Source organism: Mus caroli, unplaced genomic scaffold (assembly GCF_978045245.1).
Source record: "Mus caroli unplaced genomic scaffold, Mus_caroli_1 scaffold_8, whole genome shotgun sequence".
Classification (NCBI taxonomy): Eukaryota; Metazoa; Chordata; class Mammalia; order Rodentia; family Muridae; genus Mus; species Mus caroli.
The window spans coordinates 23,762,983-23,784,060 of NW_028227263.1; the positions used below are offsets into that span (position 1 = coordinate 23,762,983).

Below are 21,078 nucleotides of genomic sequence, written 5' to 3' on the forward strand. Positions count from 1 at the left end.
GGGAGGCAGAGGCAGGTAGGTTTCTGAGTTTGAGGCCAGCCTGGTCTACAAAGTGAGTTCCAGGACAGTCAGAGCTATACAGAGAAATCCTGTCTCAAAAAAACAAATAATAATAATAAATAGGACCTCACTATGAATACTATGTAGCCTGGAAGACTGTGGCTGACCTGGAATCCACTGTGTAGATTAGGCAGGCCTCAACCTCAGAGCTCTGAACGCATCTACCTCCTAAATGATGAATCAAAGGTGTGCAGCAGCGTGCCAAGCCTTAAAATAGACTTCTGATGCTGTCTATACTGCCTGATTTTTATATATTCATAATTCAAAACAAAGTTTTTTAAATCCTAGTTTAGGGTTTGGAGAGATGGCTGAGCAGTTAAGACACTTGCTGTTCTTCCAGAGGACCCCAGTTTGATTCCCAACACCTATGTCAGACAGCTCACAACTGCCTGTAACCCCAGCTCCAAGGGAATCTCATACCCTCCTCTGAGCCTAGCCTGCACACACACACACACACACACACACAACAAATACTCAGACACACAAGTAACAATAAAAATCTTAAAGAAAAAAAATCCTAGATTAGAAGTAGCCTTTCTCTTTCTCATTTTCACATGCATCCTTCAATATGAGTCAGCACCCTATCATTAGCAGCCTGCCCCCTCCACCCCCTTTTGTGATAAGTCTCTTGTAGGCTAGGATCCTAGGCTGGCCTTGAACTCCTTGTGGCGGAGGAAGGCCTTGAACTTGTGATCCTCCTGTTTCCACCTCCCGAGTGTATAGTAATACAAGTCCATGATTCCATCACTTTGGAAACGGAGGCAAAAAGATCAGGAGTTCAGAGTCATTCTCAGATACTTAAGTTTGAGGCTGGTCTGGGATCCCCAAGAAGATACCAAAAGAAGAGAAGGAGAAAACTAAAAAACTTGAGTGCAGTCCTAGCTCAGCGCAATAACTCAGTGGACGGATGAGTATTATTAGTGTGAGGATGTAAGGATTGCTGCTGGGCTTCTGTCCTGAGAGGCATAAAGTGCTACATAGGACCTTTAAGGGTTAGTTCCAGTGCTGCTATGGACAAAGGTTGGGCAGTTAGTACATGCCGGAAAGCTCTGTGGAGGGTGACAGCTGATTCTTGCAGGATAAACAGGTGAAGAAGTGACGGATTCCAGGCAGAAAGTACAGACAACTGAATTGCAAAGATAACCAAAGCATTCCATAAGGAATGAGGTCCAGGATCAGTCCAGGTAGCCAGGGGTCTTGTGTAAACTTCATTGGGCAAGTGAAGAAGACAGACTGAGCAGTAAGCAGATCAGGCTGTACTCTGGCTCCAGAGTGAGCAAAGGCTCTGTGAAGACTGAGAATAGAGGCAGGCAGATGGGCTTGGTAAGTGATGGTATCAGTAACTGTTAAGAGTACTTAGAAATCACCCAAAATGGGTAGGGGGGCAGGGTGGAGGGAGGGTATAGGGGACTTTCGGGATAGCATTTGAAATGTAAATGAAGAAAATAATCTAATAAAAAATTGAAGGAAAAAAAAGAAAGAAAGAAATCACCCGAAAAGAATGCGTAATAGGTAGCTGGATATAGAACTGTGAAGGTCAGAGTCGGATTCAAGTGGGAATTAACTCCTCTGGAACACACTGGTTCTGAAAACTTGAAGGTTTAAAGTCAAGGGTGGATTAAAGGTACCACTCTAAGACTGATGTTTAAATGATGAGGGAGACTGAATGTATTTATATATTTATTTCAGATTCAGTGCATACTGTCTGGGACTTACTATGTTAGCCATTTGTCTCAGTCTTAACAGCAAATCTTCATTTTGCCAAGTTCCAGCTTGAGCTACCAGGTCTGAAAGAAAGAAAGGGGGCACACGGGGGATGAAATCTAGATGAGTAGGTCCAGAGTGAGGAGAATGTGAGGAATCAAATATAGGTTGCTTCAGGCTGGAGAGGTCGCTCAGCAGTTAAGAGCACTGACTGCTCTTCCAGAGGATCTGAGTTCAATTTCCAGGATGGTGGCTCATCTGTAATGGGATCCAGTGCCCTCTTCTGGTGTGTCTGAAGAGAGCTACAGTGTACTCATGTACAGAAAATGAATAAATAGATAGTTTTTTTAATATAGGTTATTTCTTAAATAAATGAATTTAAAGAAAGAAAATGTGGGTTAGTTCTTAAAGAAGCGTGACCATGACAAGGCAGAATGGTTGCACCAGAAATCTATATAAAGATGAGTGGGAGGAGCCTCTAGCTTTGATTTTTAGATTAGGAGAAACAAGCATGTTTATGGGTTCATAGGAAAGAACCAGACAGACTATTAAAGGTAGGGAAACGGATAAGGACATCATAGTGCTTGCTTAGCATGCACAGGATAGTGAGTTGAAAACCACAGAGAGGGGCTGGTGAGATGGCTCAGTGGGTAAGAGCACCCGACTACTCTTCCGAAAGTCCAGAGTTCAACTCCCAGCAACCACATGGTGGCTCACAACCATCCGTAACGAGATCTGGCGCCCTCTTCTGGAGTGTCTGAAGACAGCTACAGTGTACTTACATATAATAAATAAATAAATCTAAAAAAAAAAAAAGAAAAGAAAAGAAAACCACAGAGAGTATCCACTCATTGGTCTTCCCTCTTCTTGATTTTCTTGTGTTTTGCAAATTGTATCTTGGGTGTTCTATGTTTCTGGGCTAATATCCACTTATCAGTGAGTGCATATCTAATGACTTCTTTTGTGATTGGGTTACCTCACTCAGGATGATATCCTCCAGATACATCCATTTGTCCAAGAATTTCATAAATCCATTGTTTTTAATAGCTAGTCGTACTTCATTGTATAAATGTACCACATTTTCTGTATCCATTCTTCTGTTGAGGGACATCTGGGTTCTTTCCAGCTTCTGACTATTAGCAGAAGATTTGGCCTAGTCGGCCATCACTGGGAAGAGAGGCCCCTTGGTATTGCAAACTTTATATGCCCCAGTACAGGGGAATGCCAGGGCCAAGAAGCGGGAGTGGGTGGGTAGCAGGGTGGAGGGAGGGTATAGGGAACTTTCTAGATAGCATTTGAAATGTATATAAAGAAAATATCTAATAAATAAATAAATAAATAGAAAGAAAACCACAGAGAAGCAGAGAACAATAGATCTGACACATTAGAAGGAAGGAGGGCCCCGGTGTGCTGCTGGGGTGTGTACTAGGCAGGCACTGGAGGTGCTACTCACGCTGACGGGAGGACTACTCAAAATGCCCTCCCTCGTCTGTCATTTTCTGTAAATATTTTGAGACGGCTTTGCTATGTGGCCAAGCCTGACCTTGAACTCCAGGTTCTCTTATTTTGTCCTTTCAAGTGCTGGGATGACAGGTGTGCACGAGTGTGCCCGGCTTATCTAGGACGCCTCTTAATTACTCATCTTCCCTACTTATAGCCTGTCACCAGCATCCTCAGAGAGAAATACAGGAGATGGTCCTGCAGACGTTAGCCCTCATTAGGACAGCTTATCTTTTGAAGGTGAATCATACTTACCACACAGGAAGCAGTTCTAGAGAATTGGTTCTGGCACTGTAGTCAGGAGAGTGTCTTCTTAGGTTTGGTCCTATGGTTTTATGTGATTTGGAGAGGTTCTCCCATGGTTTTTAAATGCATACAAATATCTACACTACTTATGTTCCTGGTGCCCTCTGAGGCCAGAGAGGACATCAGATCCCCTAGACCTGGATTTATGAATGTTTGTGAGCTGCCAGTGTGAATGCTGGGAATTGAACCTGGGTCCTCTGAACTAGCAGCCGGTGCTCTTGACGCTGAGCTGTCTCTGGAGCCTTCTTTTTCTTGTTTGTTTTGGTTTGGTTTTGAGATCAGGTAGTTTTGGTACCTAGATACACTATCTTCCTGCCTCAGTTTCCCAGTTCCTGGATAGCAAGTGCCACCACACCTTGCCTTTTTCCTTTTCTCTTTTTAAGACAGTGTCTCGACGGGCAGTGGTGGCACACACCTTTAATCCCAGCACTTGGGAGGAAGACGCAGGCAGATTTCTGAGTTCGAGGCCAGCCTGGTCTACAGAGTGAGTTCCAGGAGAGCTGGGGCTAGAGAAACCGTGTCTTGAAAAAAAGCAAAACAAAACAAAAGACAGTGTCTCACGTATCGCAGGATAGCTTCAAACTAGCTGTATTGCCGAGAATGACCTCAGACTCCAAGGCTCCTGCCTCCACCTCCAGAATGCTAGGATTGTAGGTGTCTTAGTTAGGTTTTCTTTTGCTGCCACAAAACACCATGACCAAAAAGCAAGTTGGGGAAGAAAGTGTTTATTCAACTTCCACTTCCACATTGTTGTTCCTTATAGAAGGAAGTCAGGACAGGATCTCAAACAGGGCAGGAACCTGGAGACAGGAGCTGATGTAGAAGCTATGGAGCGGTGCTGCTTACTGGCTTGCTTCTCATGGCTCACTCTGCCTCCTCTCTTATAGAATCCATGAGCGGCAGCCCAGGGTTGGAATCACCGAAAATGGGATGGACACTTCTCCATCAATAACTAATTAAGAAAATGGCCTACAGGCTTGCCTACAGCCTGATCTAATGGAGGCATTTTCTCAATCAAGGTTCCTACCTTTCAGATACCTCTCTCTAGCTTGTGTGTCACATTGACTTTTTTTTTTTTTTTTTGGTTTTTTTCAAGAAAGGGTTTCTCTGTATAGCCCTGGCTGTCCTGGACCTCACTTTGTAGACCAGGCTAGCCTCGAACTCAGAAATCTGCCTGCCTCTGCCTCCAGAGTGCTAAGATTAAAGGCGTGTGCCACCATGCCCGGCTATAGTTGGAATCTTAATATTGGACCTTTTATTTTACAGATCATAACATTTTGTGTTTGCTGTAAGGAAAAGGTCTCCAAGATTACATCATTTATATAAGAGGAGGTTTATTGTGTTTAACTTAAAAGGTTGAGTGTAAATACATAGAGAGAGCAAAAGAGGCCTTGTGCACACAGATGAGCATCAGAGAAGCTGGGAAAATTAAACACACAGCTTACCTTTTCAATGGAATGAGGTGTGTGGCTGGTTCTTCCTAGAAGGCCAAGAATAACGTAGTTTTACAACCTGGTGATTCTTTGCCACCTGATGAGACAGACTCTGCCTGTATCTCTCAGAAGTCACTGTATTGCTTATCCTAGACCCTTTCCTCCTTGTTGGTTTTTTTTTAATTATTTATTTATTATATGTAAGTAAACTGTAGCTGTCATTGAAAGACTCTGAGAGGAGCCCCTCGCTCAGGCCTCAGGACAATAGCGGACACCCAAGAATTCACGATAGACCAAGCTTGTTGCAAACCACATGAGGCTTTATTCGGGGAAAGCCAGAGCTCTGGGGACGACTCATATTCCACGTAGGGGTAGAGGAGTGGACCTTGAGGAGAAAGAGGTCCCAGTTTTTATAGGCCCTCAAGGGGGAAAGGAGAAGGGGGAGAGTAGGGGATTTCCAGATCTAAACAATGTCTATTATCAAGAAATGGGTATGGGAGGGGTACAAGGAAAGAGTCTGGTGCAGGTGTAGCAACTCAGGATTGGCTGGGCTGTGGTTGCTGGGGAGATTTTCTGACTCTTTCTCAGCAACCAATATCACAACCACCTGGCAATGGGCTTCATCAGTGGGCACACACATGGGTCAAGGAACGGTCAAAACATTGGCAGACACACGGGTTCAAGGAGTGGCCAGAGCATTGTGCACCTCTATTTTTCTAAATCAGTGAAGCTAGTTCTGCTAACAGTGACATCTATCTTGCCAATTTCAGGGCTTCTGTGACCTTTTACATTCTGTCAGGATCTTTCATCATCAGACACTCCAGAAGAGGGAGTCAGGTCTCCTTATGGGTGGTTGTGAGCCACCATGTGGTTGCTGGGATTTGAACTCAGGACCGTCGGAAGAGCAGACAGTGCTCTTAACCGCTGAGCCATGTCTCCAGCCCCCAATGTTCCCATTCTTGTGAAAGAAGACAGATATACTTTGTAAAGAATCAATATAAATACATCTTAAATTGTTATGTGCTTGGGACTGAGTTAATTGTTACCTGAATACTTTTCTTTTTTTTTTCTAAATTGTGCTGTGCTTAAATATGGCTAAAGTAAAATGATTTGGGCCAGACTCTAAAAGTCTTGGTCCAGTGCTGGTTACAATAAAATTGGGCTGAGCTGAGTTTCATTCTTCACTCTAATTGATTTTCCCTGCCTGCTGTGAAGGCTGCAGGGGGATTACCATAGAGTGTTTGTATGGTTATGATAAAGAGACGATCAGAGCACAGTCTCACAAGTCTGACTGTTAAGCCTGCCACTTCTCCAAGCTTTAACTCAAGACTAACCTTCCCTTTCCCTTCTGTCCTTTTCAGGCTCTGAAAAAGCCTAAGCATGCCGAGCATGGTGATGCAAGCCTTTAATCCCAGCACTCGGGAGGCAGAGGCAGGCAGATTTCTGAGTTCGAGGCCAGCCTGGTCTACAAAGTAAGTTCCAGGACAGCCAGGGCTATACAGAGAAACCCTATCTCGAAAAAACAAAAAAAGAAAAAAAGAAAAGAAAAAGCCTAAGTATGATTTCCTTGGCACTCTGGATTGTCTCACTGTCTCTCTGAAGAGCCACCCTTTTTTCTACAGTTGCCCTTTGACTTCCGTGCCTGACTCAGAAGGCATGGCTTTCTCCCTCCCTGCCATGACCCACCTCCTAGCAGCTGTCTGCATTTACAACTCCCCTGCCTTGTTTCTCTCTCAAACTAGTAAAATGGCCCTTGGGCTTAACAAACAAAACAATTAAAAAAACAAACAAACAAAAAATAGTGGGGCAGTAGTGGCGCATGCCTTTAATCCCAGCACTTGGGAGGCAGAGGCAGGCAGATCTCTGAATTCAAAGCCAGCCTGGTCTACTGACTGAGTTCCAGGACAGCCAGGGCTTCACAGAGAAACCCTGTCTCAGAAAAAAAAAAAAAAAAAAAAAAAAAGAAAGAAAGAAAAAAAAAAGAAAGAAAGAAGAAAAAGAAAACCAAAAAAACAACCCACATGCCTGTTGCCATACAAAGAGAAATTTTAAGTTGGAAGTGGTTATTAAATCATCTGGATTTCAAATACTAGATAACTTTAACAAAATCTAGGAGTTGGGTGGAAGGAAACACGCAGGCCATGCAATGGTCCATGCCTTAGCTAAGGTTCCCGGCCATCGCGTCACATGGCCCGATAAACCATTCCCACTCCTGACAGGAAAGCTCAGGATCTTTGGTTGAGATGGCAGTTACTGTAGGCTGAAGTCTTCACAATACTATGACCCCTCCTCCCAATTGTTTTTCCTTGAATACTCCCAATTTTTTTAATGCTCATAATCTTATTTATTTATTTATTTTGGTTTCTTGCTTTTGTTTTATTTGAGACAGGGTTTCTCTGTATAGCCTTGGCTGTCCTGGAACTCACTTTGTAGACCAGGCTGGCCTCGGAATCAGAAATCTGCCTGCTTCTGCCTCCCAAGTGCTGGGATTAAAGGCATGTGCCACCACGCCTGGCTATGCTCATAATCTTTAAACAAGAGACTAGTCACAGGTCTCCAGAAGTCAGGCTACATTAACTGTGTGCTGAGTGAATTCCAAAACTTATTATACTAGTTGCTAGAAAAAGGCCTCTTTGGAAAGTAGTCAAGTCAAGTCTGAGGTGGATGCTAAGCCAAGTGACTGGTCCTCAGGAAACTCTGCTTTACCCAGGAGCACAGCTGAGACATAGTAAAATGTAGTGCCCGAATCAGTCAGGAAAGCCAAAGGAAGAAACTCATTAAACAAAGACACTGAGGAATGTTATCAGTGAGCCCCCCCACATGTATTCACACGGAGGTTGGCCCCTTCGTAATCATACTTTTATCCCCAAACAGACTTCTGAGCATGCTCAGTTTAAACCATTGAAGAAGATACATTTTTAGGTTATGGGGTACACGTTTCTGAGATTGAGAGGGATGAACAGGGCCACTTCTAGGCATGTTCAACTTACACCAGAAAGTCCTAGCTGAAAACAAAGGAAAGGGCACTTTGAAGGTGCGTTAGTGCAGGAGTTTGGCTTTGGTGTCTGCCTGCTTAGTGTGTAGTTGGTGTGTGGGCTTCACCAGTCGCCACTTGTCCATTTCTGTTCACGGTCTCAGATCCTGAAGTGTGAAAATGAATTCTACCTGCAAAGCTGTAAGTAACCTACCTAATCTGTAATATACACACACTGTCCAGTTTTGCTTTTTGCTGTACTGCAGATTGAACCTAGAACTTGGGCCATGCTGGGCAAATTCCCTACATCCATGCATTTTCAAAATTTAAAATATGTGCTGTTGTACTTCAACATTTCCTCATCTTCAGTTTACTGTAAGCACACGGAGTTTGGGAGGTTTGTGTGTGTGTGTGGGGGGGGGGTTGGGTTATTTATTTATTTATTTATTTATCTATTTTGAGACAGGACCTTGCTATGTAGTGTAGGCTACCACCATAAGATGATCCTCCTGCCTCAGCCTCTGGAGCTGGGAATGAGGACGTAACAGTCACACCTACTTGGCTACTAGTCTTAAAACTCACACTTATAACGTGTACTGAGTTTTCACTGAAACAACAACAACAACAAAATCTTAGTGCTATGGGAGAATCGTGGCATATTTTATTTTTTTGAGATAGGGTTTCACTATGTAGCCCTGGCTGGCTTGGAACTTGCAGTGTAGACCAGGGTGTCCGTGAACTCTCAGAGATCCTCCTGTCTGCAGAGTGATGGCATTAATGTTGTTTGCCACTATGCCATGATCCCCACCCAACTCTTTTTTTTCTGAAAATGATGCAGTTTTAATATACCATTCTGCAGAAAGGGACACCAGCACAAAGAAAAGGCAAAAATTACTGTCGGGTTGATTTTGCCCAAGGCAAAATCTTTTGAACCCCTGAAGTTCCTGCCTCTTTCTCCCATAGGCTAGACATTATAAAATTCACAATCTAGCATATTCCCCTCTCAAATTCCCTATCCTTTTTATTTAGGAGGAAAAACCTTATTTAATGAATTAATTTGAGAATTGAGAGTGCCCTGTTCGCTGATTGTGGGCCAACCCATATTGTTGATTGCCTAAAACTTCTTTTTATTTATTTATTTTTTTACTTATTCACTTTACCTCCCATCTCCCGGTCAGCCCCTCCCACAATCCTTCCCCCATCCCCATCCCCTTCTCCGTCTCTGAGCGGGTGGGGACCCCTCTGGGTACCTCGCTACTTCAAGTCTCGGCGAGGCTAGGCGCTTCCTCTCCACTGACAGCCAACAATATATTTCAGAACTTTGGGAGAAGAAACAAGTCGGTTTCTTTTTTGGGTCAGTGACAGTGTTTAGGCTTAGATGGCATTTGTGCAGTTGCACCACAGCAGCCCTTGTCCTTCTAAAGGAGGTGGGTGCAGCGCGGCTGGGAGCCGCCAGGGTCCGCCCGCGCCCGCGCAGCCCTTAAGCGCCGCTCTGTACGTCGCCGGCGTACGGCGCTAGCGGCGGCCGCGGCGGGAGGCTGCGGCGCAGTGCATCCTGGGTTGGCGTAGCCATGGCGTCTCGTGTCCTCTGCGCCTGTGTCCGCCGCCTGCCCGCGGCCTTCGCGCCGCTGCCCCGGCTTCCCACGTTGGCCTTGGCGCGGCCGCTCAGCACCACTCTATGCGCTGAGGGGATCCGGAGGAGACCCGGGGCTCTGCAGTCCGCCTTGGCGCTCGCGCAGGTGACTTGCGGTGACTTTGCCGGGGCTAGTCAGGGGTCAGGGCCCCGGGCCGTCCGGGTTGGGGGAGGGGCTCCAGCCAGCTGCACAGAACCTGCAGGGGTGATGGGGTACACGGCTAGCCCCACTGCCTCACGGGTTTTGGTTGACCCCTGTCGCGAAGCTGAGTGTCTTATGATTAGAGCACAGGACTTTAACCCAGTCTTTTTTTTTTTTTTTTTTTTTTTTTTTGGTTTTTCGAGACAGGGTTTCTCTGTATAGCCCTGGCTGTACTGGAACTCACTCTGTAGACCAGGCTGGCCTTAAACTCAGAAACCCGCCTGCCTCTGCCTCCCGAGTGCTGGGATTAAAGGCGTGCGCCACCATGCCCGGCTTTTGACCCAGTCTTGACTGAAGAACAAAATTGGACACCAGCTCTCATCCTTGCGAAGTGGCAATGAAGTTTAGGTGAGAGATCGAGTAGAGCACCTACTGCAGTTGGCAATTAGCGTGGTCACTTCCAAGGAAGGGCACAAGAGGAAAGCCACTTGCCTATAATAGCCCTCTCCAGAGTATTCTCTAGGTTCCTAGAGTTCTATTGTAATTTTCCCCTTGTGGCACCTTTTGTCTGTGAACTTTCTGGAAGTAAGGATAGGAAACAAGTCCTGTGTAGTTTGCATATTTGATGAAACCAGTGTGGGGCTTAAACTCTGTGAGGACATCACTTTCGACCCTAGATGCCCAACAGAAGACCCTAACTAGCCCTTTTCCCGCTCCCCTTCTGACTTTTTCCACTGGGATCAAGCCCTGGCATGGCGTTTTAAGTTCCCAGTGTGCATGCAGGATTAGGAACTACTGTAGTAGACTTTGGGCCAAGTTGAAGAACCCATTTTCATACTCAGTGACCTTCCTGAAGTAGTGGTTTCAGTCACACGTGCACGCTACAAGAAGAACTAAGGTTCTACATCCAGTCTTGAGATTCACTGACAGTGTAATAGATAGGCAGGCCATTGTCCCATTGGCTAGACCAAAAGGTTGTCATTATAAAAGTGTTATAAGGGCAGTAAAGTTAGAGACCAATTTCAGATTAAGCTAACATGTGATCTTCTGTCCTTGCAACATTGCTTCTCAAACTTAAGTTGTGCACACAGATCATTCAGTAGGTCTATAAAGTGTTTTCGTGGGCTTTCTCGATGGGGTCCTGGGACCATGCTTTGAACAGTGGTGCTCTCTGCCTGCTTTATAGAGATAGTAGAGGACCTGCTTTATGCTTACAGAATGGTTTTGGTTAAGTTCATTCACAGATGTGGAGACACAGTTGTTTGCAAAATAGTTTAGATTTGTTACTGGACTGTGGACGTCCTCTGCACAGTCAGAAAGCAGACGGTAAGCCAGCTCCGTCAAAGGGATAAGAAACCTTTTCTCTGCATCACCCAGCTTAGGTGAGTGAAATAAGTGGCTTGGGGGTTTCCAGAATATGGAGAGTAGAACAGGGAGAGTTTTGAAGAAGCGAGGGTTTATGTCCAACAGCTGTGTTTGAGGTGCTTCGTTTCCAGAGGTTTGCAGTGAGCAGGAGACAGACATGGCCTTTAAAGCTTTTTTCATGAACAGAAGACAAAGGGGAGCAAGCTAGACTCTGACGGTAACTCATCAGGATCAGGCCAGCTTACAGTCACTGCACATAGTGCCATCTTTGGTGCTTAGAGACGATTTATGTCACTTGTGAGTCTGGGGAAGAACACTGCTGAGACAACCTGTTTTGACCACAGGGAAGGTGCTTTTCTAGCAGCAGATCTCTGGCAGGAGAAGGTGGTTTAGCTACTCCAAGAGGGAATGCAGGGGAACTTGGGGCAGGATACCTAACCATCCTGTGTCAGTTTCATTGTAAAAGGTGTGTAAAGTGCTTATACTACCATAGTCAATCTTTGGGCACACACCTGGCCCTGTAGGAACCTACCAGTGATGCCTGGCGAGCTACTGACACCTAGTGGCCTACATTAGTAACTGCATACCCATAAGAGACTCTCAACCACTTTTCTCACAGTGCCTGTTCTCAGCACTGTTTCTTCTCTTCCATGTTAATTCCACTTCATACCAGCCCTGTGTTTTCTGTAACTGTTGTCTTTGAGACAGTCTCACTTTATCTCAGGCTAGCCTTAGAACTCAGGTTGCTGAGAATATGTTACTCTGCCTCACCCTCCCAAGTACTAGGACTGCAGCCCTGAACCACCATGTCTTTCCAAATCTGCTTGGATCTTCTTTTCTTTACAGTCTGGAAATTGAACCTGGGCCTCATTCATGCTGGACAAGCCCTCAATCCCAATCCCTTAATAGTTTCTAATCTCTTTTCAGCTCCTTGATATACACATGGGATATGTTAGATCCTCCTACCTCAGACTTTTCTGTCATTCTCACCATTAACATATTTCTCCCTTTCTCTTATTCCTGTCTGCTTCATCTTTTTTTTTCCTAAGATTTATTTATTATTATATCTAAGTACACTGTAGCTGTCTTCAGATGCACCAGAAGAGGGCGTCAGATCTCATTATGGATGGTTGTGAGCCACCATGTGGTTGCTGGGATTTGAACTCAGGACCTTCAGAAGAGCAGTCGGTGTCTGCTTCATCTTATCTGTGATTTCTTTAGGTCATTGTAATGAGTAGAAGGCCTCTGATATACAGTATAAAGGGATCAGTGGATTTAGACACAAAAAAGTGCCTGGCCTACTTATTCGGAAATCATCTATACTATCTCTTTAGCTAATCTCTCTAGTTTGCTGATTAAATAAGTCTGCTGCAAGGTAAGTATATCTTGATAAGGACGTGTACATAGATTCAGTCTTACGTATGTCTTTGCTAAACATAGGCTTGCCTGGACTCTGGAAAGTCCTACCTCAGCCTCCCAAATGTTAGGGTTACAACATTTGATACCACAGCAGCTCTTAGATCATTTTTCATAGACACACTCAGGGTCATGAGTGCCAACAAGCAAACCCAGCTCTTTCTCTCTTGCACACGTATTTGTTTAGTGTGAGCATGCGTGTGCAGGTCAGAGGATAACTCGAGGGAGCCTGGTTTTGGCAAGCACCTTTACCCTCTGATCCATATTGCTGTCCTTTTCCTCCTCCGTCAGTGTTGAACCCAGGGTTTCATATGTGCTAAGCAAGTTGCTCTCTCCCTGCCCCTCTTTACTTTGAGACAGGTTATCACTAAATTGCTCAGCTTGGCTTTCACCTTGTTTCTTCTGCCTCCCCTCCCAAGTGTCTGGGATTAAAAGCCCAGCAGCAGACTCATTTTCTGTGGAACAGGCTTAGCTGCAAACTAAGAACTTAAAACCCCCTGCCAGACAGACAGTGCTCTCCCATACTTGGTAGGTGAGATCTAGTCAAGGCTGCAGTGCCCAACTGAGTAAAAAACAGAAACAGCAGCCTAAGAGCAGAAGTAGTTGGATTTCATCTTAAGAATACTCGTTATGCCGGGGCCCAGCAAACACAGAAGTGGATGCTCACAGTCAGCTAGTGGATGGATCACAGGGCTCCCAATGGAGGAGCTAGAGAAAGTACCCAGGGAGCTAAAGGGATCTGCAACCCTATAGGTGGAACAACATTATGAACTAACCAGTACCCTGGAGCTCTTGACTCTAGCTGCATATGTATCAAAAGATGGCCTAGTCGGCCATCACTGGAAAGAGAGGCCCATTGGACATGCAAACTTTATATGCCTCAGTACAGGGGAACGCCAGAGCCACAAGTGGGAGTGGGTGGGTAAGGGAGTGGGGGGGAGGGTATGGGGGACTTTTTGGATAGCATTGGAAATGTAAATGAGGAAAATAATAAAAAATATTAAAAAAGAAAAGAACACATAAAGGTTTGTATGTCTGATGGGCTGTAGGGCATTCTTACCTGCCAGCGAAATACATGGGGCTGTGAGGCTTAGGGGTGGTGGCCGGTTTCATTTGTTCTAGCCAGAGACTAGTTACCATCAAAGCCAAATCAGATCTTCTGTATACCATCCCAGCTGTTAGGGTGGGTTCTTTTGTCTCATGCCTGTGGTGGCAGTGCATTGAAGAGGCTGTGGCATGCTACATTTGCCATGAGGGAACTTAAGCATTTCTGTGATGCTTTTATGTCAGTGACAGTCTTACGGAATCAGATGATGTCCAGAGCTAGAGGGACCAGCGACAACCATTCTGAAGCTTCTCAGTTGACCCAGCCCTGTGACCCGGTATTCAGTAATGACCACATGAGAGTGAGATGGTGGGGTTCTGTAGAGCTCAGGGAGCTTTGTGAGCGATGCCTGTAGGCAGGCAGTGAGGTGGCTCACCAGGTCCTCATGCCCCTCAGTTCAATCCCCAGGACTGTCCTAGGGAAGGGAGAACTGGCACCCACAGCCTGTCCTCTGACCTCCAGTCCTGTGCTGTGGTACATGTAGATCCATTCCCAGATAAAAAAGTGTTTGTGTACATTTTAAAAAGATACCAGTAGTTGTCTGCATTTACGTACAGACATTTGGGATGGAGTGACAGTCTCTCTTTCCTCCCTTTGTTCTAGGTGCCTGGAACAGTCACACATTTGTGCCGCCAGTACAGTGACGCACCCCCACTGACGTTAGACGGAATCAAGGACCGAGTTCTGTATGTCTTGAAACTCTATGATAAGATTGATCCAGAAAAGGTAACTGGTTTTGTTTTATCTTTTCCTTTATTCCTTTGTGTGTGTGTACTTGTGCACATATATACGCATGTCATGGCTCCCTGAGGAAGTCACAGGACAATTTGTAGCGGTCAGTTCTGCTTTTGCCGTGTCTGTCCCAGGAATCGAACTCAGAGGGTCATTAGGATTGGTGGCAAGCTCCTTTACCTGCCGAGTCCATTTTTTTTCTTTAGCAAATTTAATCACACAGTATAAAATTCAAAGGGTCCAAACAAATACTCAATTTAAAGTCTCCCTAGCTTTTAGCCAACTAGTTCCCCTACTAGTAGGTTGGTATTGTCCCTGTATAGGCACTAGCTTCCAGAGAGATGCACGGATATGTCAGGCAGTACACACACACACATATGCAATGTATATATGTATTTGTCTCATTTACTTTTCTATTGCTGTGATTAAACACCAAGACCAAGGCAAATTACAGAAGGAAGTGTTTATTTAGGGCTTACAATTCCACCTTGGCAGTAGGCAGGCAGGTAGGGCACTGTAGAAGTAGCTAGGCACTTACATCTTGAAGCAAAAACAGGAAGCAAAGAGTATGTTGGGAATGGAGGAGGCTTTTGATTCCTTGAAGCCTTACCCCCCTGCCCCCATGACACACCTCCTCCAAGGCTACCCCTCCTAATTTGTCCCAAATAGACACCAACTGGGAGCCAAATATTCAAATGTCCAAGACTTACAAAGGTCTATTCATTCAAACCACCATAGTATTTATGTTTATCTCCCACTGTCTTCCAAAAACCCGGGTGTTCTGGAGTATAGTTCAGGGGGAAACATACTTACCCTATGGCAGGGCCTAATTACAATTAAGAAAAACCACATGTGGTACATATACCAGAACTGTGTTTTGCTTCTTGTTTTGGTTTTGAAAGGATCTCATTATGTAGCCCATGCTGGCCCCAAACTCCCACTTTTCACCTCATCCTCCTAAGTGATGAGCTTATAGACGTACACTACCACATGAGGTTTCTTACCTTCCCTCCTCCTGTCTGTCTGTCTTTCATTTTTGGATTTTTGGAGACAAGGTTGCTCTGTAACAGCCTGGCTGTCCTGGAACTTTGTAGAACAGGCTGGCTTTGAACTCAAAGTGATTTGCCTGCCTCTGCCTTCTGAGTGCTGGGATTAAAGCTGTGCATCACTATAGCCCCACTCTTTCTTTTTTAACTTAACCTTTGGGGGTTTTTTCATGTGGTTTGTAAACAGCTTTTTTCTTTAGTAATGCAAATTTGTTGTGTGTAAGGTAGTTTGTTTTGACCAAAAGTAAAAGTAACTCTTAGGAAAGTAAACATTTACTTGGGACTGGCTTACAGTTTCAGAGTCCATTAGTGTCATGGTGGGAAGCATGGCAGCATCCAGGTAGACATGGTGCTAGAAGAGCCAAGAGTTCTACATCTTGCAGCAGCCGGAGGGTCTCTTCCCCCACTGGGGGGAGCTTGAGCATAAGGCCTTAAAGTTCACCCTCACAGTGACACACTTCCTCCAACAAGGACACACCTCCTAACAGTGTCACTCTCTGGGCCAACCAGAGTTAGTACGGCCAAACCTATTCAAACCACTACAGAAGGTGTCTGCAAATTATAACAATCTTGGGAGTTTTAGTTGTTGAGTGTGTGTTGCTGGAAATGGAACCCCAGGCCTCACGTAGACTAGGCAAATACTCTATACTGAGCTATATGGAAAGTTAGGATGTGATTTTGTGACATTGGCTGGCCTAGTACTTGCTATGTAGACCAGGCTGGCCTCAAACTCAAACTGTCTGTGCCTGCCTTCTGAGTGCTTGAATAATAACTTAAAATCTTGAAGACAGCCAGGCGTGGTGGCGCACGCCTTTAATCCCAGCACTCGGGAGGCAGAGGCAGGCGGATTTCTGAGTTCAAGGCCAGCCTGGTCTACAAAGTGAGTTCCAGGACAGCCAGGGCTATACAGAGAAACCCTGTCTTGAAAAAAAACAAATAAATAAATAAGTAAATAAATAAATATCTTGAAGACAAATGATTTTGTTAGTAAAGTAGCAAGAAAACAAATTCTCCCTGATGTCCTTTAGAATAGTAATCAAAGATCTGAGTAAAATATGTAGCATGAAATCCTTCATTTAATTTTGTTTGTTTAAGATTTATTTTATTTAAATGTACACTGTAGCTGTCTTCAGACACACCAGAAGAGGGCATCAGATCCCATTACAGGTGGTTGTGAGCCACCATGTGTTTGCTGGGAATTGAACTTAGGACCTCTGGAAGAGCAGTCAGTGCTCTTAACAGCTGAGCCATCTCTCCAGCCCCTAATTTTGTTTAAGTTAACCACCTCAAAATGAAGTTGAATAAGGTAACAAATTACACTGTATCCATGCCAGCATATGTTAAACACACCATCTTATTTAAAGCTTTGATGGTTGTTTAAAAATTGTCTATATGGTGATAAAGTAGCATTCTGTTGTCTTGGGAAGCAAACACTTTCATGGGTTAAATTTTGTTTGGTATTTCTTGCAGCTCTCCGTAAATTCTCATTTTATGAAGGACCTGGGCTTAGACAGTTTGGACCAAGTGGAAATTATTATGGCCATGGAAGACGAATTTGGTAACATTATACCTTAGCTTTGGATTTGCATGTTATGAGTCTTTGTTTTGTTATTTTTAAGAAAAGATAACTCTCTGCAGTCTAGGCCAGATGACCTTAGGAGGTTTAAACTGAAGGAAGTGCAGGAATCTGGACTGGACTCAGCTTTACTAGAGACAGTAACAGCTAATACTTGCCAGTCCTCTTACTGTCAGACTAGAGATAGCCCAGGCCAGACAGAATGCGTAGTAGAAGTAAAGGCGCAGGACATCATAGGGTCAGCAGCAAGAGTCTCACTTGTAGAGACGCTGTTGACACTTGGGGCCCCGCTATGATGACTTTAGCAATAAGCTGTGCTGAGGACACACAGCTGACGTCTGATTTTCCTGTGATGTTGCCCTTGCCTGTTCCAAGTTGTATTAAGGTCTGTTTGCTGTGCAAATGAGGCTTTATAAAATTCCTAAAATACCTTTGTAGGAACTAAGGAAGCAAAAGACTTGGGTGCCACCCAACAGAGCATGCCCTAGTTAAAGCTCTTATTAAAGATGATGCTAGCAGGAGCAGTGCTGTGCTGCCAAGGGCTTACAAGAACCAGAGCTGGACGGAGCTCAGACATGTTTGAGCCTGACAAGCAACAGCACCTCTCAAAGTGTTTTCCTATACCGTACAGTTAGTGTGCCAGTAGTAGAAGCCTCAAGATTGGGACTGCTGCTGAGAGACCACATAGATGGTACTCACTACAGTGTCTCAGCCCAAGTAAACCCTATGGAAACTATCAAAACCCAACTGCATAAAGGAACAAAGGAACACACTAGAGCATGGATGACCCTTGAGAACAGAAGTCAGATAAACACCTTCTCACATGCTGTACCCTTGCTTCACTGGCACTGAGTATCAAGAGGAAGACAGATGGGGACAGAGTATATCCAAGGTTGCCAAGAGTTGGAATTTGAGGAGTGACCTACTAATGACACTTGATTTCCTTTTAGGGATGATGAAAATGTTCAATGACAGTGGTTCTCAACCTTCCTGATGCTACCACTCTTTAATACAGTTCTTTACTTTGTGACCTCTAACCTTAACATTATTTATTAACTATAATTTGCTACTGTCGTGAAGCATAGTGCAAATAGTTGATACATGTCACTCCCAAAGGTCGAGAACCATGGCTCTAGGGGAACTGGATTAATTCTTGAGGAATTAGATAATAACAGTGGTTGTCCAACCTGTGAGCATACAATAAATTACTGAGTTGTACTCTTAAAAAAGGAGTTTTCACATAGGCAGCATTCAGGAGGCAGAAACAGGTGGATCTCTCTGAGTTTGAGACCAGCCTGGTCTACAGAGCAAGTTTTAAGACAGCCAAGGTGGTTACACAACTCATTCAAGGGGGAGGGGCTAGGGAGGGGAAGTTCCTGTTATACTAATTCTCTCAAAAATACTTAAGATCAACCTGATACACATATTTTCTAAAACCATCCCAGTTCAAAACAAAGAGGGATTCAAGATTGTTGGAGATGTGTAACACAGTCGTGTGTATTACGAGAGGATCAGATGCAAGCCAAACCTAGTGGCACAGCTATGTAAACGTCAAGGTCAGCCTGAGTAACTTAGGCTCTGACCTGAATTAAAAGTAGCAGGGGGTAAGGGTACTCAGTTCTAAAGGATTTGCTTTTTCTGTACTTACACATTGTTACCAACTTTTTGTTTTAGGGTTTGAAATTCCTGATATAGATGCAGAGAAGTTAATGTGTCCACAAGAAATTGTAGATTACATTGCAGATAAGAAGGATGTGTATGAATAAAGTATCAGGTAAGCAATCGGACATAAAACCATCTTCTCTGTCTATAGGATCAGCCTGTCTGTAGGTCTTCAATACAGCACGACTCATAACACAGAAGTTGGCAGTGCCTGACTGTCATTAGTTCTGGTATTAGTTTCTGGTTACCCAGAGCTACCCAGAGCTACCCAGAGCCCTAAGCCTTGCAGTGGTCTGTATTTTCAAGAGAGGCTGGAAAGTGTCATTCCTAGACAGGACTCAGCCCTCTTCTTAGAAGTAGTCCTACACACATATTGCATGTCACGGCCTGGAAAGAAACCTCAGTACCTCAGGCACCTGCCAGCCTAAGCCTCACCTGCTCAGGTGGCCCAGGATTGCTCCTAACTGAGGATGGGCTTTAGAGACAGGCCCAAGTTGGCTGTATTGTCAGGCATGCTGTGGGCCTGGTCATCTTGGAGAAGCTGCTGAGCTTTGAATCAGCCCGTATAAAGTCGGAATGATGTCAGGACTTTGTAAAGGTCAAATTTGGTACTGCTGGCTGTTAAACCTTAGCCAACAACCGTCTTTGTTGGTTCAGCTTTGGTGTTTTAGTGCTTGGGATACTCAGTGTCAGTGCACTGGGCTAGACTAGAATCAGTGGCTGCACACCAAGAAGAAATCCACTTCTCTTGTCATTGCCAGAGCCTTCTTCCTCACTGTGAGGACTCCGGAGGACACGCGATGGCATCGTGGCCGACTGACAGTGGTTCTGTTCAACTTGTATTTAAATTGTCTGAGTGTTTGCACCCTTTAAAAATAAATCTATTACAAAACTAATATTTTTCTCAATTAGTTTTTCTGAGATAGTCTTTTTTTTTTTTTGATTATCCAATTTTATTATGTATTGTATTTAAGGAACAAAGATTGGAACACGTGACAGGGACATGCCATGTATTTCTCTCCTTGTGAAGTCTTAATGTTCAGAACGCAGCTCTTTTTTTTTTTACATGTCTTTTTTGTATTGCTTATTTTTTGTTTTGTTTTTCGAGACAGGGTTTCTCTGTATAGCCCTGGCTGTCCTGGAACTCACTTTGTAGACCAGGCTGGCCTCGAACTCAGAAATCCGCCTGCCTCTGCCTCCCGAGTGGCTGGGATTAAAGGCGTGTGCCACCACGCCCGGCTGTTATTTTTAATTAGATATTTTCTTCATTTACATTTCAAATGCTATCCCAAAAGTCCCCCATACCCCCCCCCACTCCCACTTCTTGGCCCTGGTGTTCCCCTGTACTGGGGCATATAAAGTTTGCTATACCAAGGGGCCTCTCTTCCCAATGATGGCTGACTAGGCCATCATCTGATACATATGCAGCTAGAGACACAAGCTCTGGGGGTACTGATTAGTTCATATTGTTGATCCACCTATAGGGTTGCAGACCCCTTTAGCTCCTTGGATGCTTTCTCTAGCTCCTCCATTGGGGTCCCTGTTCTGAGATAGTCTTATTCTGGCCCAAACTCATTTAACTCGAGCCTCAGATTCACAGTGATCGTCCTGCCTCAGCCTCCCAAGATTCAGATTATAGATTTCAACTAACCTGCTTGACTTTGACAGATTTTGTTTGAGAGCATCTTAGTGAAACCTACCTAAGCATGTAAGAGTTAAAGCCATTCTGCGTGACAACAGGACCCTGTTTCAAAATTTTTTTCCATCAGTGTACCTAAAGTAGGCTTCCCCTTGCCACCCACCTCAGTCCATGGTTTCATGCTTAAAAAACATCTGCTTCACTTGTTTCTCCCTCCCTGCCTGATGAATCAGAGGCTGCTGGACTAGTTCCTCCCTAAAGACCTCTTTGCAGAAAACCAGGACTGAACTTTGGGGGGAGGGCAGCTCTCCTGAGGGTCAGCATGGCTTTAAGCACTGCTACTTAGTCATACACCTAGTGTCAGTTCTGGTTCATCTCCTATTTGAGATCTGTTATGTAGCCAAGACGAAGCCTTGAGCCATAATCCCACCTCAGTCCTCTGAGTGCTGGGGCAGTGGGTAGATGCCTCCATGTTGCTACCCTTGTATTCTCAGCAGTTTGATAGCTCACACCTTGAGATTCAATTTGAGAGTCATGCCATAATTGCTCTTTCCTGTAGTTTGGAGAAGGGAAAGGAAGCAAGAGCTTTCAGAAGGTGATGTTACAGAAGGTGGTATCATCAAGGTGAGGGACCGAGGCGAGTGGTCCTCCCCCAGCAGGGAAGCTTCAGAGGGATGTGGTGGGACAAAGGCAGGAACCAACTCTGCATTGGGGCCTACTCTCAACGCCCATTTCTTTCTCAAGTGCCCAGTCTCTCTGTCTCCCAGGAGTTATTTTAGATATGT

General features: G+C 44.7%; 1 protein-coding gene across 1 annotated transcript; it reads left to right on the forward strand.

Annotated features, from left to right (window-relative positions):
* The first annotated feature begins 9,509 nt into the window (after positions 1–9,509).
* Positions 9,510–19,550, forward strand: Ndufab1 (NADH:ubiquinone oxidoreductase subunit AB1). The gene is made up of 5 exons (XM_021167582.3): positions 9,510–9,716; positions 14,242–14,364; positions 16,887–16,974; positions 18,667–18,766; positions 19,416–19,550. The coding sequence occupies exons 1-4, from the start codon at positions 9,549–9,551 to the stop codon at positions 18,756–18,758; spliced, it is 471 nt and encodes a 156-aa protein (XP_021023241.1). The 5' UTR covers positions 9,510–9,548; the 3' UTR covers positions 18,759–18,766; positions 19,416–19,550.
* Positions 19,551–21,078: the final 1,528 nt, after the last annotated feature.

Excerpts from the sequence above, each read along its gene's own strand:
- Ndufab1 (XM_021167582.3), top strand. The coding sequence starts at position 9,549 with ATGGCGTCTCGTGTCCTCTGCGCCTGTGTCCGCCGCCTGCCCGCGGCC. Across the intron at positions 9,717-14,241 it reads CCGCCTTGGCGCTCGCGCAG|GTGCCTGGAACAGTCACACA; the intron begins GTGACTTGCGGT and ends CCTTTGTTCTAG. Across the intron at positions 14,365-16,886 it reads ATAAGATTGATCCAGAAAAG|CTCTCCGTAAATTCTCATTT; the intron begins GTAACTGGTTTT and ends TATTTCTTGCAG.